Source organism: Bufo bufo, chromosome 1 (assembly GCF_905171765.1).
Source record: "Bufo bufo chromosome 1, aBufBuf1.1, whole genome shotgun sequence".
NCBI lineage: Eukaryota > Metazoa > Chordata > Amphibia > Anura > Bufonidae > Bufo > Bufo bufo.
The window spans coordinates 470,465,699-470,483,982 of NC_053389.1; the positions used below are offsets into that span (position 1 = coordinate 470,465,699).

Sequence of the window (18,284 nt, forward strand, 5' to 3'; positions counted from 1 at the left end):
TCTAGGGCCCATACCTACAACGAGAAAAGAGCGGGGAGAGTTGTGGCTGGAGGACCCCGGGTTTCCTAGTGTCCAACCACCACCAAGCGCTGCTCTCCTAATAGTGAATAGGAGCACAACGCGCATGCGTGGCCCAGCTTTCATTTGTTTCTATGGGGCCGACGGAATTAGCCGAGCCAGCGCTCCACTACTTTCCCCCCTCCATTATCTGTGTAGGTGCGGGTCACAGAGGTGGGACCCGCACCGATCAGACAATGGGGGAATATCCTAGCGATATGCTCCCATTGTGTGTGATGGCAAAACCCCTTTAATGTTGGCATAAAATCACAAAAATATAACAATGGCATTTAAACTGGGGTTCCCAGCACATCCTTCTGCAGTCCCTCCCTCACAAGACATGCTGATCACAGGAGTCCTGCATCTGGAAAGCCCTGCGATCAGCAGTCATCTACATGGTAACCACAAGGCCATGAATGCCTACTAAAATAATTCCACAATGTTCATGCATATCAATCAGCATCTGTGGCCTTTTAGGCGGGATTCACATAACTTTTTGCAGAGTTTTCGTTGAATGTTTTAAAAAGCTTCTTTTGTGGTCAAAAATGCTACGGCCAAATGATACTTAAAATAGAGACACCTCCATCAGCAAGGGAATGTTTTTATTCTCAATATTCATAGAAACTTTATTTTTTTTAAGAATTTTAAATGATAAGCCCTTCTAACTAGATGGATAATCTATTGTCAGTTTAATCCTGCTGCTAGGAGCGGAAAAGATCTGATTGGCATGATAATAGTAGGTGAAGAATTTCTAGATGAAGAAATCTATTGTTCTTTTGGTAGGCCTAGATAAAGATGCCCAAAGAAGAGGATTGCACTTATTAGTGTAATGTGTGATGCTCTAATTGAGTCACTCATCCAACTTCCCTCTCTAGTTACAGTGATGGCGCAACAGAATTAAAGGGACTCTGTCACCACTTTCGAACCCCCCCTTTTAAAAGTATTGTTCTCTCCATGGCGCCCTTGTGATTACAAAGGTGTTGTTATAACATAAATTCGCCGTCTCGTTTTGATAAAAATACCTTTTATCTAACCTGTCAATCTTGTGGATAAGGTGCCCAGGGCGTTTCTGAAGGTCTGAAGCTGCCGCCCGCCGCCGCCGTTGGTGCTCAGCTCCTCCCCTGATCCTTTCAGCGCCGCCTGAATGTAAAGAAATCCGCCTCCGGCTCTCGCTCAGTGCCCCCTCCTCCTTTTCAAAGATCCCGCGCGTGTGCACAGGCCTGTGCCTGATGCGCCCGTGCGGACATTTAGAATCAGCCTCATTGAGCGAAGTGCGCATGCGCGCACTTCGCTCAACCTCCTCATAAGACGAGCACTGCAGCCAGCCACTCAGAGCCTGCGGCTCCATACAGCGCTTGGCAGGCTCTGAGTGGCTGGCTGCAGTGCTCGTCTTATGAGGAGGTTGATTCTAAATGTCCACACGGGCGCATCAGGCACAGGCCTGTGCGCATGCGCGGGATCTTTGAAAAGGAGGAGGGGGCACTGAGTGAGAGCCGGAGGCGGATTTCTTTACATTCAGGCGGCGCTGAAAGGATCAGGGGAGGAGCTGGGCACCAACGGCGGCGGGCGGCAGCTTCAGACCTTCAGAAACGCCCTGGGCACCTTATCCACAAGATTGACAGGTTAGATAAAAGGTATTTTTATCAAAACGAGACGGCGAATTTATGTTATAACAACACCTTTGTAATCACAAGGGCGCCATGGAGAGAACAATACTTTTAAAAGGGGGGGTTAGAAAGTGGTGACAGAGTCCCTTTAAGTTGGACCATCTATTGTGCTAAAAGAGCAACAAAAAAAAAAGAAGACAGAAAACCATGTTTTTTTTTGTTAATATTTATATATAAATGATCATTTTTGATGAAAATGTTTCTTTAAAGGCATTTTTGTTTATACAGTTTTGGAGGGGTTTTGGCTGTAAAAAATAAAATAAAAAAAAAGACACCATCAATATCTGAATGGTGGAGTCCAACACCCCTGCCGATTAGCAGTTTAAGGGTAGATTTGGTGCTGGAATTACAGCTCTGTCCACTGTGCAGTGGACGGAGCTGGTAACTACAGTGCTGTTTCCATTCATCTCAATGACAGCACCACTGCAGTTACCAGCTCCATCCACTGCACAATGGACAGATCTGTTTAGTTCCAGCGCCATTCTGAAACAGCTGACCATGGGGTGTCAGACGACCCCCCCCCCCCCCCCAATAAGATATTCATGGCCTATCCTGTGGAAAGGCCATTGGTATTAATTCTTGACTACTCCTTTAATGCTTTGAGCTACAAAGAGAGTCCATGTATGGAATGACTAGATTTGTGGTGGTCTAAAGACAACAGATAACTGCTTTTTGGTAAAAATACATTGTGGATGCACACTGTATATAACATGTCGCGTTTCTAACCCCACAACAGAAAATATGAACAAGTAGTTAAAGGCAAAATGGCCTTTATTTTTTTTAATTTGTTTTAGGCCTCATGCACACGACCGTTTTTTTAAGGTCCGCAAAAACAGGGTCCGTAGGTCCGTGATCCGTGACCGTTTTTTCATCCGTGGGTCTTCCTTTATTTTTGGAGGATCCACGGACATGAAAAATGAAAAAAAAATCTAAGTCAAGTTTGCCATTGAAATGATAGGAAAAAACGGACACGGATCACGGACGCGGATGACAATCTTGTGTGCATCCGTGATTTTCAAGTCACATTCAAGTCAATGGGTCCGCGAACATATTTTTTTCACGGCCAGGAAACACGGCTCACGGATGCGGCTGCCAAACGGTGCATTTTCCGATTTTTCCACGGACCCATTGAAAGTCAATGGAGCCGCGAAAAAAAACGGAAAACGGACCCACGGACGCACACAACGGTCTTTTGCATGAGGCCTTAAGGGCATTTCCTGAAAAAGAGTCAGTAGCTTTAGTCCCATTATAACAATACAGTAGAGGTAATTGGACTGTTATGGCAGCAGAATCAAACTGGATGCCTCTCTAGTAAATGCTATCATATGTGTAGAGACACTTAGCAGCCTGCACAGCAGTAATATTGTAAATTGTGTTAGAAAAACTACAAACCCTGTATACCCATACGTGCTTGTAAATGGGGATATTACCATTCACAAGACTACAGCATCTCTCCAGCCAAAGAGGGAGAGACAGATAGTAGTCAGCATATGCAAGACTTGGATAAACTGTATAAAAAGCTAAGTTCTGTAACATAAGACTGAGCTGTTACAACGGGTGCAAAAATCATTTGTATAAAGTGAGGACATTTTTAACCCTTGGCCAATTTGGTCCTTTTAAATAGTCTTTCTCTAGGATCCATTGCACCAAGCCAGAATAAACGGATAAATTATCTCGCTATAAAGTGTATCAAAATACAGAATATAGAAAATACACTTTCTTACTTTAAAAGTAAGCAATACGCATAAAAGTTACTGCAGAATGAAATTGCTCTGTTCACAGTTTAGAAATGTGCAATTAGTGACTTCCCAAAAAATTAAAATTGTGAAAGTCTAATGTAATGCAAATCCTCAAATTGAGTACGAAGAGGTCAAGCTGCAGCAGTGCAAATCCTTCGTGTAAACATGGCCGTTATGGAGAATTAGTGTGTCCTCGCACAGTGTGGTCATATCGCGTTTTTGCTCGTTCTTTGGCCGTGCGACCAGTGTCGCAATCAAAGTGGCATATCGTTAGGATATGTCAACAACTTCAGATAGGTGCGTGTCCCAGAGGTGAGACCCACACCCATCTCTAGAATGGGGTCCCCAATGTGAAGGTGCTTCTATATGGGAACTCCCATTTAGCTGATATGACAGGTAACTGCACTTATGCTCTCCATTCAATTCTATGGAAGTTCAGAAAATATCCTAGCCAGCTCTCTCTGCTTTTTCAGAGCACCCACAGAAGTGAATAGAGAACATGCTGTGCATGCACTCTCCTTCGCTTTGGGTGTGCCTTTCTAGAGGCAGGTGCACCTATCTGACATTGGTAGCATATCCTAGTGATATGCCACCAATGTGTAAGATGGACAAACCTCTAAGTAAATGCATTAATACTTAGGCCCCTTTCACACGGGCGCAATGTTATAAGGGAAAATAATAAAATGAATAGAACACCTAACCCAAACCCGAACTTCAGTGAAGAAGTCCTGGTTTGGGTCTGGGTACCACATTCAGTTTTTTCTCACGCACGTGCAAAACGCATTGCACTCGCACGGAAAAAAACAGAACATCAGAACGCAATCACAGTAAAAACTGACTGCAATTGCGTGCCTACTCGCGCAGTTTTCACCGCAATGCATCCAAAGCAAATCAGGAAAGCCTGTGTGAAAGAGGCCCTAGTCATAAGCACATGCAACATTGTGATGTTACCCCATCACAAACAATAACCACAGTGACCACAATTGCTACTCAATCATGTTCAATACCACTGGTACCAACAAGTATGAGATTTGAGTCTTGGCCACCCACTTACCCTTTGTGTCTATATATTTGTGGTTCTATTAACATTGGAGAAGACAATTAATAAAAATCCAGATTCATAAAATTGTGTTTAACTTGCTGTTTTAAAAGTTGTTGGCCCATCAGGGACACTGATGGTATAAGGTGTGGGTCCATATCTAGTATCCGCTCCTATGTCCAGAACCTGGCCCCCAAAGTGAACACAGAGCAGCCACTCTCCCACCGAAAATGGTCAAGCACCCATAGAAATGAATGGAAAGCACGACCCACATGCGTGGTCTGCTCTCCTTCACTTCAGGGGCACCATTCTAGAGATAGGAGTGGGACCCACACCAATCTGACATTGATGGCATATCATAGTGATGGGCCATCCCCTTTAACACCTAATCTAATTCTTTTTCTCAGGCACTTCCAAGGCAGTATGGAAAATAGTAGTGAATTCTTTTTCCTACAGTGATCAATATCTGTGATTGCAGTGTCTTAGATGAAACATATTGGATGTGTGCTACCCATAATAGAAAAGATGAGGGAAGTACTAGAAAAGAGAGGAATACTTGTGAATATATTTCAAACCTGCTATAAATGAGGGTTAGCACTGCGGGTAGGCCATATACACCACAGAACTACCATATCTGCTTGCGGTATAATTTTCTTAGATGTCACTAGGTAGTTTGTCCAGTTACAGTATCATTGTGATTCAGGTCAAAATTGTAAACCAGCTGTTTGGTATAGCTCTGTCGACAGAAGTCAACGACGGAGATACAGAGCACTGTCAACCATCGACTTTAGTCGGAACAGAGCTGTAACAGTGATCTCCCTCAACTGCAATGCTGACGGTGCTCTGTGAACATTCATGCATATCCTATTAAATTACTACCGATCTGTGTGTTATGTGCAGCAGCCTAACACTGAGATGATGACCACAAGATGCTTAGCAGTGTAGCAACAGAAAGTGCATGAATTTCTATGATGCTGACCCTTCATACTATTCATGCATGGTAGATATGTGGCTGACATTACTGCAACTGAAAATGACTTTCATACAAGTCATTCTGAATCTGCCATGTGTGAATATACCCTTACAACAGTTCTGGCACAAGTGTGCGGCCTGCAGACAACAGATGGGTACAACAGTGAAGAATGTCGTCAAGAAGACCTGTGTGCCATATGATGGAGCAGAGTCACATATTACTGAGATTTAAGCCAAAGTGTCTCAAATCTGTAAAGATAGCCTTACCCTTTCTGTAGTACCTCAATTTTGCTTCACGCAATCAAACTAAATGCTGGGGAAAAAAAAACTAATTCTTATGATCCACTCATTGACATTACTGACAAAAACCTAAGTTGGATGTTTTTTTTTTTTACAGTGTATAGTTTTTGGGAATCCTCTCTGTGTCAATTCAACAGCTAAACACAAACTTATAAAACACCACATTTGAAAAGAACGCAATCATATGTACAACAAAACTCCATTAGGTTTACTCTCTTGAGTTTGATAAGACGCAGAGATCTAAATTATGAAAATCACCAAGAACAACTTTGGTAGTCCATGTGCATCCAGACAACAGCTTTGACAATGAAGATGTTGGGGAGACTTTTCTTTCTCATTCCCAATACCAGATTCCCCTTCGGGAACTGTCACTTTAAGGAAGGAAATCCAGATATGCACGTTTAAGGCAAAATTTGAAAGTGCGCATGCCAAAATTAGTTAAAAGTAAAAAAATAAAATAAATCAAATGGTAAAATAGTTTGGAAACTGGCAAAAATGTCCACATAGTCAATTTGTAATGCAAGGAAATAATGGTGCACACAAGTATGAGCATTCATCTCGGTAGGATGATCCGTTCAAGGGCACATCCTATGTGATCCCAGTTTTTATAAAGAATTGCAAAAAATGTCACTGCAAAAAAAGTGCAGAAAATGTGGAAACGGCTCTTCATCATTGGAGCTGTAAACTTTGCAATGGTTGACACACAGACCAGGACAACAGTGATTAAGGCCAAGAGTATGTTTATGCACTTCCCCAGGAGGATTTTGGCGTTCACAGATTCAGACTGTACAGATAGCTGCTCCTGCTGGTGAAGCTCCAATTTAGATACACGAGTCTGACAGGATTCCAAAGCCTCCTAAGAAAAAAACAGGAAAAATACAATGAATGCATCAAGAATTCTTGCCTCTAAGCTTTTACATCCCAGTATCCGGATGCAAGACGGGATGTAGCAGTAAATATTAACTCCCACCCCAGAACAAAGACAGGAGACCTAGAAAGTTTATTTACAGCCTCTGATATGCTATTCCGATATGGTATTGTACATTTAAAGGGGATCTCAGAGATTATAGCCCTTTTTACTATTGCCAGGTGGGGTGCGGAGATAAAAAAAATATATGACTGACCTGTCACTGGTGTTTAGGTTCCAGATCCAAGCTCCCTTCTACACTACTGGTACCACAACACTGGTGACAGGTATTTTTTTTTTTTTTTTATCTCTGTACCCTACCTGGCAATATCAAAAGGGGTTCCCGGTCTTGAGGGCGCTCTTTAACTACAGCTTTATACGTACATAAAGAAAATATTTAGAGTGGAAATATGCTGTGAGAATATGCAGCTTCCAAGATAAAATAGTGTGGCAGCTAATAAGGTATTTCTCCGATTTAGGGTCTATTCACACATCGGTGTGCGTTTTGCGGATCCGCCAAACACGGACATCGGCGATGTGCGTTCCGCATTTTGCGGACCGCACACTGCCGGCACTTAATAGAAAATGCCTAATCTTGTCCGCAATTGCGGACAAGAATAGGACATGTTCTATTTTTTTCGGGATGAATGGGTCCGCAATTTTGCGGAACGAAATTGCGGACATGTGAATGGACCCTTATAGCTAGTGGCCTTCTAGTGCATTCTACGTTCATCTTATCACTCTTCATAACATTCTGGAGTATATGCAAATTGCTATTATAAAAACTTAAGCAGCAACTTTTCCAATTTCCAATATTTATGTAATTCTCAAAACTTTTGGCCACGACTGTATATTGGTCACATGGCCTAGGCACAGCTCAGTTCCACTGAAGTGAAGGGCTGAGCTGTAATATCAAGCACTGCCACTATACAATGTACGCTGCTGTGCTTGGAAAGCTGTAAGGAGGCCGCAGCACTAACTGGAGCTCCTGTGAGAGCAGTGGCCTCTTCAAACAGCTGATAAGTGAGGGTGTCCAGTCGAACTACTGCTGATCTCATATTGATGACCTATCCTGAGTATAGGCCATCAATATCAAAATTCCTGGATTCCCTTTAATGAATGAACACATTTCCTTTAAGTGAGGTCAAGCTGCTTTTGCTTCACTCTGTGACCTCAAAGGTACCTGAAGATAATGCAGCTATTTTATAGATACTTTATTCTCATTAAAGTTTCGGTAAATATTCTGTTTTTCTGCACCCAGAAGAGAGAAGGTATGCTAGGGCAAAGAATACCTACAGGAAAGCTATAACAGATGTGAAACTACATGTGGTATACAACTGCATATATGGAAAATCGCTGAAATCATTATGTGCTATAGACGTTTATTTTTTTATTAGTCTTACAGTGCAAAGAAAGCATGCTGCTTTCTACAGGTAATTGGGTTTACAGTGGGATTACATATTCTGGCTCTATACTGCTACAACACTTTATATACAGTCAGGTCCATAAATATTGGGACATGGACACAATTCTAACATTTTTAATTTGAGGGTATTTACATCCAAAATCAGGTGAACGGTGTAGGAATTACAACAGTTTGCATATGTGCCTCCCACTTGTTAAGGGAATAAAAGTAATGGGACAATTGGCTTCTCAGCTGTTCCATGGCCAGGTGTGTGTTATTCCCTCATTATCCCAATTACAATGAGCAGATAAAAGGTCCAGAGTTTATTTCAAGTGTGCTATTTGCATTTGGAATCTGTTGCTGTCAACTCTCAAGATGAGATCCAAAGAGCTGTCACTATCAGTGAAGCAAGCCATCATTAGGCTAAAAAAACAAAACAAACCCATCAGAGATAGCAAAAACATTAGGTGTGGCCAAAACAACTGTTTGGAACATTCTTAAAAAGAAGGAAGGCACCGGTGAGCTCAGCAACACCAAAAGACCCGGAAGACCACGGAAAACTACTGTGGTGGATGACTGAAGAATTCTTTCCCTGGTGAAAAAAACACCCTTTACAACAGTTGGCCAGATCAAGAACACTCTCCAGGAGGTAGGTGTATGTGTGTCAAAGTCAACAATCAAGAGAAGACTTCACCAGAGTGAATACAGAGGGTTCACCACAAGATGTAAACCATTGGTGAGCCTCAAAAACAGGAAGGCCAGATTAGAGTTTGCCAAATGACATCTAAAAAAGCCTTCACAGTTCTGGAACAACATCCTATGGACAGATGAGACCAAGATCAACTTGTACCAGAGTGATGGGAAGAGAAGAGTATGGAGAAGGAAAGGAACTGCTCATGATCCTAAGCATACCACCTCATCAGTGAAGCATGGTGGTGAAAGTGTCATGGCGTGGGCATGTATGGCTGCCAATGGAACTGGTTCTTTTGTATTTATTGATGTGACCGCTGATAAAAGCAGCAGGATGAATTCTGAAGTGTTTCGGGCAATATTATCTGCTCATATTCAGCCAAAAGCTTCAGAACTCATTGAATGCGCTTCACAGTGCAGATGGACAATGACCCAAAGCATACTGCAAAAGCAACCAAAAAGTTTTTTAAGGGAAAGAAGTGGAATGTTATGCAATGGCCAAGTCAATCACCTGCCCTGAATCCGATTGAGCATGCATTTCACTTGCTGAAGACAAAACTGAAGGGAAAATGCCCCAAGAACAAGCAGGAACTGAAGACAGTTGCAGTAGAGGCCTGGCAGAGCATCACCAGGGATGAAACCCAGCGTCTAGTGATGTCTATGCATTCCAGACTTCAGGCTGTAATTGACTGCAAAGGATTTGCAACCAAGTATTAAAAAGTGAAAGTTTGATTTATGATTATTATTCTGTCCCATTACTTTTGGTCCCTTAACAAGTGGCAGGCACATATACAAACTGTTGTAATTCCTACACCGTTCACCTGATTTGGATGTAAATACCCTCAAATTAAGGCCGAATGCACACGGCCGTGAGCGGTCCGTGGTATCCTGGCCTGGATTCCTGCTGACAACAGGAGCGCACGGAGTCAATGGTTGCTATGATGCTGTGCGCTTCATGCCGCCGCTGCACTACAGTACACTCGTATTGTGTATTACTGTAGTGCAACGGCGGCACGAAGCAACCAATGACGCCGTGCGCTTCTGCACTCAGCAAGAATCCAGGCCGGGATACCACGGACCGATCACGGACGTGTGCATTCGGCCTAAAGCTGACAGTCTGCAGTTAAAGCACATCTTGTTCGTTTCATTTCAAATCCATTGTGGTGGTGTATAGAGCCAAAAATGTTAGGCCCCTTTCACACGGGCGAGTATTCCGCGCGGGTGCAATGCGTGATGTGAACGCATTGAACCCGCACTGAATCCGGACCCATTCATTTCTATGGGGCTGTGCACATCAGCTGTGATTTTCACGCATCACTTGTGCGTTGCGTGAAAATCGCAGCATGCTCTATATTCAGCGTTTTTCACGCAACGCAGGCACCATAGAAGTGAATGGGGCCGCGTGAAAATCGCAAGCATCTGCAAGCAAGTGCGGATGCTGTGCGATTTTCACGCATGGTTGCTAGGAGACGATCGGGATGGAGACCCGATCTGTATTATTTATCCTTATAACATGGTTATAAGGGAAAATAATAGCATTCTTAATACAGAATGCAAAGCAAAATAGTGATGGAGGGGATAAAATTTTTTGATTGCGTAGTTGCGGATCTCTGTCTTCTTCTGTAATGTCGAACTGCCGGCTAAGGACCTGTGGTGACGTCACATCACATGGTCCCTCACCATGGTGATGAGCACAGTGACGTCACCACAGGTCTTTTGCCAGGTCCTGAAGATAGAACAGAGACCGGCAGCTATGGAGCAGGTAAGTTAACATTTATTTTATTTTTTTAACCCCTCCATCCCTAATTTACTTGTTATAAGGGAAAATAATAAAATCTACACAACACCTAACCCAAACCCGAACTTCTGTGATGAAGTCCGGGTTTGGGTCTGGGTACCAAACATGGCGATTTTTCTCACACGCGTGCAAAACGCATTAAAACGCTTTGCACTCGCGCTGAAAAATCGTGCATTTTACCGCAACGCACCCGCATCTTATCCGGGCAAAAAACATGACGCCAGTGTGAAAGAGGCCTTAGAATTGTGTCCATGTCCCAATATTTATGGACCCGACTGTACAATTGTATGGAAAACCCTTCCTTACATGCAGCCATTCAGCTGTTACCCGAGGGACTCTCCATGCTGAAAACGATAGGCACCATGTAAACAAGGCTGCATAGAGTCAGCCACACTAGGGGCTACATGGCTGACGCTATACAGAAAATGCCTATTCTTGTCCGCAATTGTGGACAAGAATAGGACTAGCTCTATATTTTTCGCTGGACTGCGGAACGGAACTGTGGATGCAAAGAGCACTCTGTGTGCTGTCCACATCTTTTGCGGCCCCATTGAAGCTAACTGGTCCGCAAAATTGTGGAACGGATGCAGACCCATTCATACATTCGTGTGGATGTAGCCTAAGGCCTCTTTCACATGTCAGTAAAACGCAGATGTGTGTTTTCAGAGGTCTCCATGGACTGCTCACATATCCATTGACTTCAATGTGTGAATTCACACATCAGGGGTTTTCCACAAAGTGGCGGTACATGGTGACAACACAAACCTTTTTTGTCCGTGATTACAGATCCCCTATCTATGGGCCTGTAAGAATCATGGACACAACACAGATGACATCCGTGTTTGTTCGGTAGTTTTCAAGGATCGTTACTAGAATATGCTCTGGAAATTAATTTTAAGCCTAGCAGTGTCTGTGGAATACGGATGACACACGGATCCTGATCAGTGATGTCATCACAAACCTAGAAGTTTTATAAAACAGGCCTAACGGCTATATGTTATGTGGAGATGCAAGTCAACTCATTGCTAGCAACCACTCTGATTTATCAGGTCTTAAAATGAAGTTCAGCATGCTCTAATTAAGGCTAGAGGAGGGGCAAGGGTGTAGAAAAACATTCAAGCCATGCTTTTCTAAGTCTTGTACTGCCATATTAATTTAATTTTTGTAAAAATGTGTTTAGGAACATAACCTCTGTTGTCCAGTTTTACGAAGAATCCAGACAATGCTGAGAAATTGCCTGTACTTAGTTTGCAGATCCAGCACTGCCACTGTTTCTTCCGGCTAGGCAGTGATGTTTGGTGGTGTGACGCCACCTATGCAGCCAAGTAAACAGCCCAGCCAGGAGAAACAGCAGGCTATTGCCCAATCATGTCAGGTTTCTTACTAAAACTGGATTACCCATTTAACTGCATATTCTTCTAGTACAGACAAGCGTATTGCATTTTCCTGACCCTTTTACAGCACTAGATTAAAGGGAACCTGTCATCAACGTGAGACTGTAAAGCACGGCCTGCATTGTACCTGAATATCCCTGGATCTTTCATAAGCCTGGTAGGCAACCTTTTCTTCAATGCTCGCCAGATCCTGCTTCAAGTTGGTGGTCTCATGCTGGTGGAGGTCAGTCAGATCATTCAGTTGGTCTTCAAGCCTTTCAAACCTAAAAAATTAATGCAGGTGGATTAAAAGCTAAAACAGACTTTACAATATTTGAGTCTACTCAAGGAGGCTGCCACTTAAAAAGGTTGTCCCTAGAACGACATGAGAATGGAAGTCCCGAAGTGGCAGTCAAGCATGCGGCTGCTCCTTTCAAACTTTGTGGGACTGACGGAGATAGAGTACAGTGCTCAGCCCCATTCAAGTGGAGGGACACAGGATATTCCTTCTTGTGATCCTGCGGATAGGTGATGTGTTGCTCTTGGGGCAACCAATGTAAGGCCCCCTTCACACGGGCGTTGCGGGTGAGGGCCGGATGCGATGCAGGTGCGTTCAGAGAAAATCATGCGAGTAAGCACACAATTCCAGTCAGTTTTGACTTTGATTGTGCTCCGTTTTTTCCGCACGAGTGCAATGCGTTTAGAGAAAAAACTGAATGTGGTACCCAGACCCGAACCCGGACTTTTTCACTGAAATTCAGGTTTGGTGTTTTGTAGATTTTATTATTTTCCATTATAACATGGTCATAATGGAAAATAATAGCATTCTTTAATACAGAATGCTAAGTATAATGTCAATTGAGGGTTAAAAAATAATAAAAACATAACTCACCTGATCCTGTTATTCGCGCAGCCAGGATCCTCTTCTTTGTTCTTCTTGAAGGACCTGCAAAAGGACCTTCGCTGACGTCATCGCGCTCACCACGTGAAGAACAAAGAGGAGAAGCCCGGCTTCCCGATCAAGTGGATGAGGCGAGTTATGTTTTTATTATTTTTTAACCCTCAATTGACATTATACTTAGCATTCTGTATTAAAAAATGCTATTATTTTCCATTATGACCATGTTATAATGGAAAATAATAAAGTGAATGTGGTCTCAGGTCATACATCCCTCGTCTCCTTAGCAACCATGCGTGAAAATCGCACCGCATCCGCACTTGCTTGCGGATGCGATTTTCACGCAGCCCCATTCATTTCTATGGGGCCTGCGTTGCGTGAAAAACGCAGAATATAGAACATGCTGCGATTTTCACGCAACGCACGTGATGCGTGAAAAACATCGCTCATGTACACAGCCCCATTGAAGTTAATGGGTCAGGATTCAGTGTGCGGGTGCAATGCGTTCACCTCACGCATTGCACCCGCGCGGAATACTCGCCTGTGTGAAAGGGGCCTAAGGGTGTTGTCCAGAATTTTGAGATTGATGGCCAGCCAGATCGATGGGTATGAAAACACCCCTGCTGATCAGCTATTCCCAACTAGCTCTAGTACTGGTACTACACAGCACCATCCACAGTGTACTGGACGGAGCTGGTTACTGCAGTGCTGCTCTCATTCACTTCAATAGGATCAGTGCTGCAGTAACCAGCTCTGTTCACTACACAGTGGACAGAGCTGTGTAATTTTGGCTCCGGAGCTACTGGAGAATAGATTATCGATAGGGGTGTGAGGAATCCGATATTGATGACTTATTCACATAACTGTATAGTCGCCATGCCGGTCTTGTGGACCACAAACAGCGGGTCCGCAATACACACCCACTGACTTGAATGGGTCCACGATCTGCAAGATACAGAAGAAAATAGGACATTCCTATCTTTTCTGGAGCGGAGGCATGGATCAGAAGCTCATGGAAAGCCTCTGAAGCTCTTCCATGGGTTTTTGGGTCCATGTCTCTGCACAGCTAAAGATAGGACATATCCTATTTTTTGCCATACTTTGCAGAACGCGGACCCATTCAAGTCAATGGGTCCGCATCCAAAGCACGGATTTGTGGTCTGCAACACAGGCACAGTGACCATACGGTCATGTGAATGAGCCCTAAATAGTAAAACCCTGGACAAACCCCTTTAAAATATTCTCAATGAAACATCAGGAAATGGAATATTCCTTCCAAGGTATGCACAACAGGATATTACAATAATGTACAAATGTAACAATAGATCTAGAAGTGACTACACATAATGGAATTAGTAGCATTAAAAACATTAGAAAAACCTACGCGTTTTAAGTGTGAAAACTGCTCTCAGATACTGGCCATGTGCGTTCTGCATTTTGCGGAATGAAACGTCCTGCCCTCTATGAAACAGTCCTATCCTTGTACATGAAACAGTCCTATCCTTGTAGATGAAACGCACAAGAACAGGATATGTTCCATCTTTTTGCTGGGCCACAGAACAGACATATGGATGAAGACCGCACATGTGCTGTCCGCATCTTTTGCGGCCCCATTGAAGTGAATGGGTCCACATCCGATCTGCACAAAAAGGTGATTGGATGCGGAAAAGATATACACAGTCATGTGACAAATAAAGGAATTTTATGAATCTGTGCTGGAACATACACCTTTTTACACTGGACTTTATCAGGTGGTCAGCCCTGCTTTCAGTTCTGTGCACAAAGATGAAGTAGGAATAAAAGGAGCAATAGACTAGGGTGAGCCGTCCCTCATATTTTCTGTTTTTTTTTGGTTTACACTCCAAAACGGAAGCAATAAAAACTACAGCTCTCCCTGCAAAAAATGAGCCCTAGTACAGCTCCGTAGACGTAACTTTATATAAAACATTTAATGTATAAATGTGGCATCACTGTAATCGTACTGACCCAGAGAATTAATTACTGTAGAAGGAAACATCGTAAAAATGAAACCCATAAATCTGCATTTTTTTCCCCCCAATTCCAGCCCACTTCACTTGGAATTTTTTTTCCATTCATCTCATGACATCATACGTATGGTGCCATCAGAAAGTACAACTTGTTTTTTTACAGGACATGTGAATGAAATAAAAAAAGTTATGGCTCTGGGAAGGCAGGGAGTGAAAAACTAAAACACAAACAATAAATCCTCCAGTCAGTAAAGGGTTAAAGAGCATCTGTCACCATGACCGACCCTATTAAACCAGGCCTACTGCCTGGTAAGGCTCCATTCACACGTCCGCAAATGGGTGCGGAACGGGTGCGAACCCATTCATTGTCTATGGGGACAGAATGGATGCGGACAGCACACTGTGTGCTGTCCGCATTCGCATTCGCGGAGCGCGGCCCCGATCTTCGGGTCCGCAGCTCCGCAAAAGATAGAACATGTCCTATTCTTGTCCGCAGCTTGCGGACAAAAATAGGCATTTCTATAGGGGTGTGTTGCGGATCCGCAATTTGCATGGATCACGTACTGGTAGGCTGATCACGTACTGGTATTATGCTAATGAGGTGATAGGGCCGGGCATCCTCACTCTTCCGATACCTGGCCCTGAAATCTTGCATGTGCCAGAGAGAGAATACAATCTGCACACTCATAGCTGATCTTAGGTTAAATGCCTTATAAATGTGCATATGACGAATCCAATTCTAGTTTTCTATGAATGGAGTTAAAAAAGAAATAAAAGAAATACAGAAGTGCCTCTTTAAAGAGGACCTGTCACCTCTTCTGATATGTCTGTTTTAATAGCTACTTGCATTTTCATCTAATATTATGAATCTTTGTTGTTCCATTCCTTTATTATTCCTGCTAGACGTTATGAATGTATTACTAGCAGACTGCAATAAAGGTCCAGATGGGGTGTGTCCCTGCATAGTCTCATAATATCCAATCAGTGATGCTAGTTTCAGACTATGCAGCGACCCATCCCCAACTGGTAACATCCATCTGGACCTTCATTGCAAACTGCTAGCAATTCATTCATAACTTCTAGCAGGAATAATAAAGGAATGGCACATCATAGAGTCATAAGAATAGATGCTCCAGAATTGCTATTACATGGGGAATGCAACCAGTTACTAAACAGGCATGTCATGTAATATACACCACAAGGGATCTGAGAGCACACAAGATGCACATGCAGTGTGGTGATCACAAAGTGCATAGACTGTAAAGCATTTTGCAGGACACTTGTTTTCAGGATATTGATGCGCTTTTAAAGGAATTACGCCTCTGCACAGGATATACAGGCCGATTGCTGAAACATTAGGAGTTTATATTTAATAGAAAACATTTAGAAGGAAATCTTTAAAGGAAATAAACTCTTGGCTCTGAATCGGAAACCCTTTTCCAGAATATGAATGTATTATTTAATACTCAATTACTTTACTGTACTGAAGGGATACAAAAATGCAACATTATTATCAGTACAGAAAATGTTTTATAGGCCAATTTAGCCTTCTTGTAACTATTGGACAGAGAAGGGGCGTTCACACTCCTCCATGTCAGTTACCTCCGGCCATTTACGACCATCCTGTTATACCCACAATTAAAGGTGTGGCCTAAGATAATAAGAAATCTTACTCTGTTCTCCAGCACCCTTCTCTGTGGTGCTGCTCCGGACCTCCTGCCTCAGCTCATTTACAAACTGCAGTGGGGACGTCACGTGACCGCAGCAGTCTTAGGCCCCTTTCAGACGAGCGAGTATTCCGCACGGGTGCAATGCGTGACGTGAACGCATAGTGCCCGCACTGAATCCTGACCCATTCATTTCAATAGGTCTGTGTACATGAGTGTTTTTTTTTTCACGCATCAGTACTGTGTTGCGTGAAAAACGCAGCATGTTCTATATTTTGCGGGGGGTTTTTTACGCAGCCTTGGCCCCACAGAAGTGAATAGGGTTTCTGTGAACAACACATTGCATCCGCAAGCAAGTGCAGATGCAATGTGTTTTTCACTGACGGTTGCTAGGAGATGTTGTTTCTAAACCTTAAGGCTGGGTTCACATGGGCGTTGCGGGAAAATGCATGATTTTTCCGTTCGAGTGCATAGCGTTTTAATGCGTTCTTCACAGAAGTTCGTGTTTGCGATCGGTGTTGTGTAGATTTTATTATGTTCCCTTATAACATGGTTATAAGGTAAAATAATAGCATTCTTAATACAGTCTTCTTTCTTCTTCTTTGAGGACCTGGGAGGAAAAGGACCTTTAGTGACATCACTGCTCTCATCACATGGTCCATCACCATGGTGATGGACCATGTGATGAGCGCAGTGACGTCACCAAAAGGTCCTTTTCTCCCAGGTCTTCAAAGAAGAAAGAAAACGAGCCGGGCTGCGCGAACAAGTGTATTAGGTGAGTAATCATTTTTATCCCCTCCATCCCTAATTTACTATGCATTCTGTATTAAGAATGCTATTATTTTCCCTTATAACCATGTTATAAGGGAAAATAATAATGATCTGGTCCCCATCCCGATCGTCACCTAGCAACCATGCATGAAAATCGCACCGCATCCGCACTTGCTTGCGATTTTCACGCAGCCCCATTCACTTCTATGGGGTCTGCGTTGCGTGAAAAACACACAATATAGAGCATGCTGCGATTTTCACGCAACGCACAAGTGATGTGTGAAAATCACCGCTCATGTGCACAGCCCCATTGAAGTGAATGGGTCCGGATTCAGTGCGGGTGCAATGCGTTCACCTCACGCATTGCACCCGCGTGGAATTATCGCCCGTGTGAAAGGGGCCTACATTTTTTACGCATCAAAACGCATTGCACCGGCGCGGAAAAAAACTGAACAACTGAACGCAATCGCAGACAAAACTGACTGAACTTGCTTGCAAAATGGTGCGAGTTTGACCGAATGCACCCTGAACGCATCCGGAGCCAATCCGTCATGCTCGTGTGAAAGAGGCCTAACTTTGAGGACAGTGATTGAATCCAGCAGTCACCTGCCATACACCTGCACGTCACAGTGTCGGTGATATGCACAGTGATGCATACTGTAGGTGTACGGCACATCCCTCTTGCAGTTCGTAAAGAAGTGGCAGCAGGAGGTCGGAGGAGAAAGGGGCAAGTATAATGATGATTTTTTTAGTTATTTTAGGCTATTGCAGGGCTTGTCTGAGAATTTTAATTATCTCAGACAATTGTAGTAAAAATGACTTTCAGCATGGCATCTTTCCAGTGATGTGGTCAATAAATTTCTGCCCTGTCAACCCCACGGCAAATACTGAGTGGTTGACTTGTGCAGCAGTAGTCCACAGAAGCTCACAAGTGCTGCAGTGTGTAAAAATGATGCATCCTTGGTCTCTCCACTTACTACTGTTTTTCTGGTGCGATTTACTGACATTTTTTG

The 18,284-nt window shown here is 43.3% G+C and overlaps 1 protein-coding gene across 1 annotated transcript in view; it reads right to left on the reverse strand.

Annotated features, from left to right (window-relative positions):
* Positions 1-5,349: 5,349 nt before the first annotated feature.
* The window catches only part of TMCC3 (transmembrane and coiled-coil domain family 3), a 104,414-nt gene continuing 91,479 nt past the window's right edge, over positions 5,350-18,284 (reverse strand). Inside the window, exons 4-5 of the mRNA XM_040408858.1 lie at positions 12,096-12,231; positions 5,350-6,630 (exon numbers count right to left, since the gene is read on the reverse strand). Of these exons, the coding sequence (XP_040264792.1) occupies positions 6,328-6,630; positions 12,096-12,231 (439 nt within the window). The 3' untranslated portion in view covers positions 5,350-6,327. The remainder of the gene's footprint in view (positions 6,631-12,095; positions 12,232-18,284) is intronic.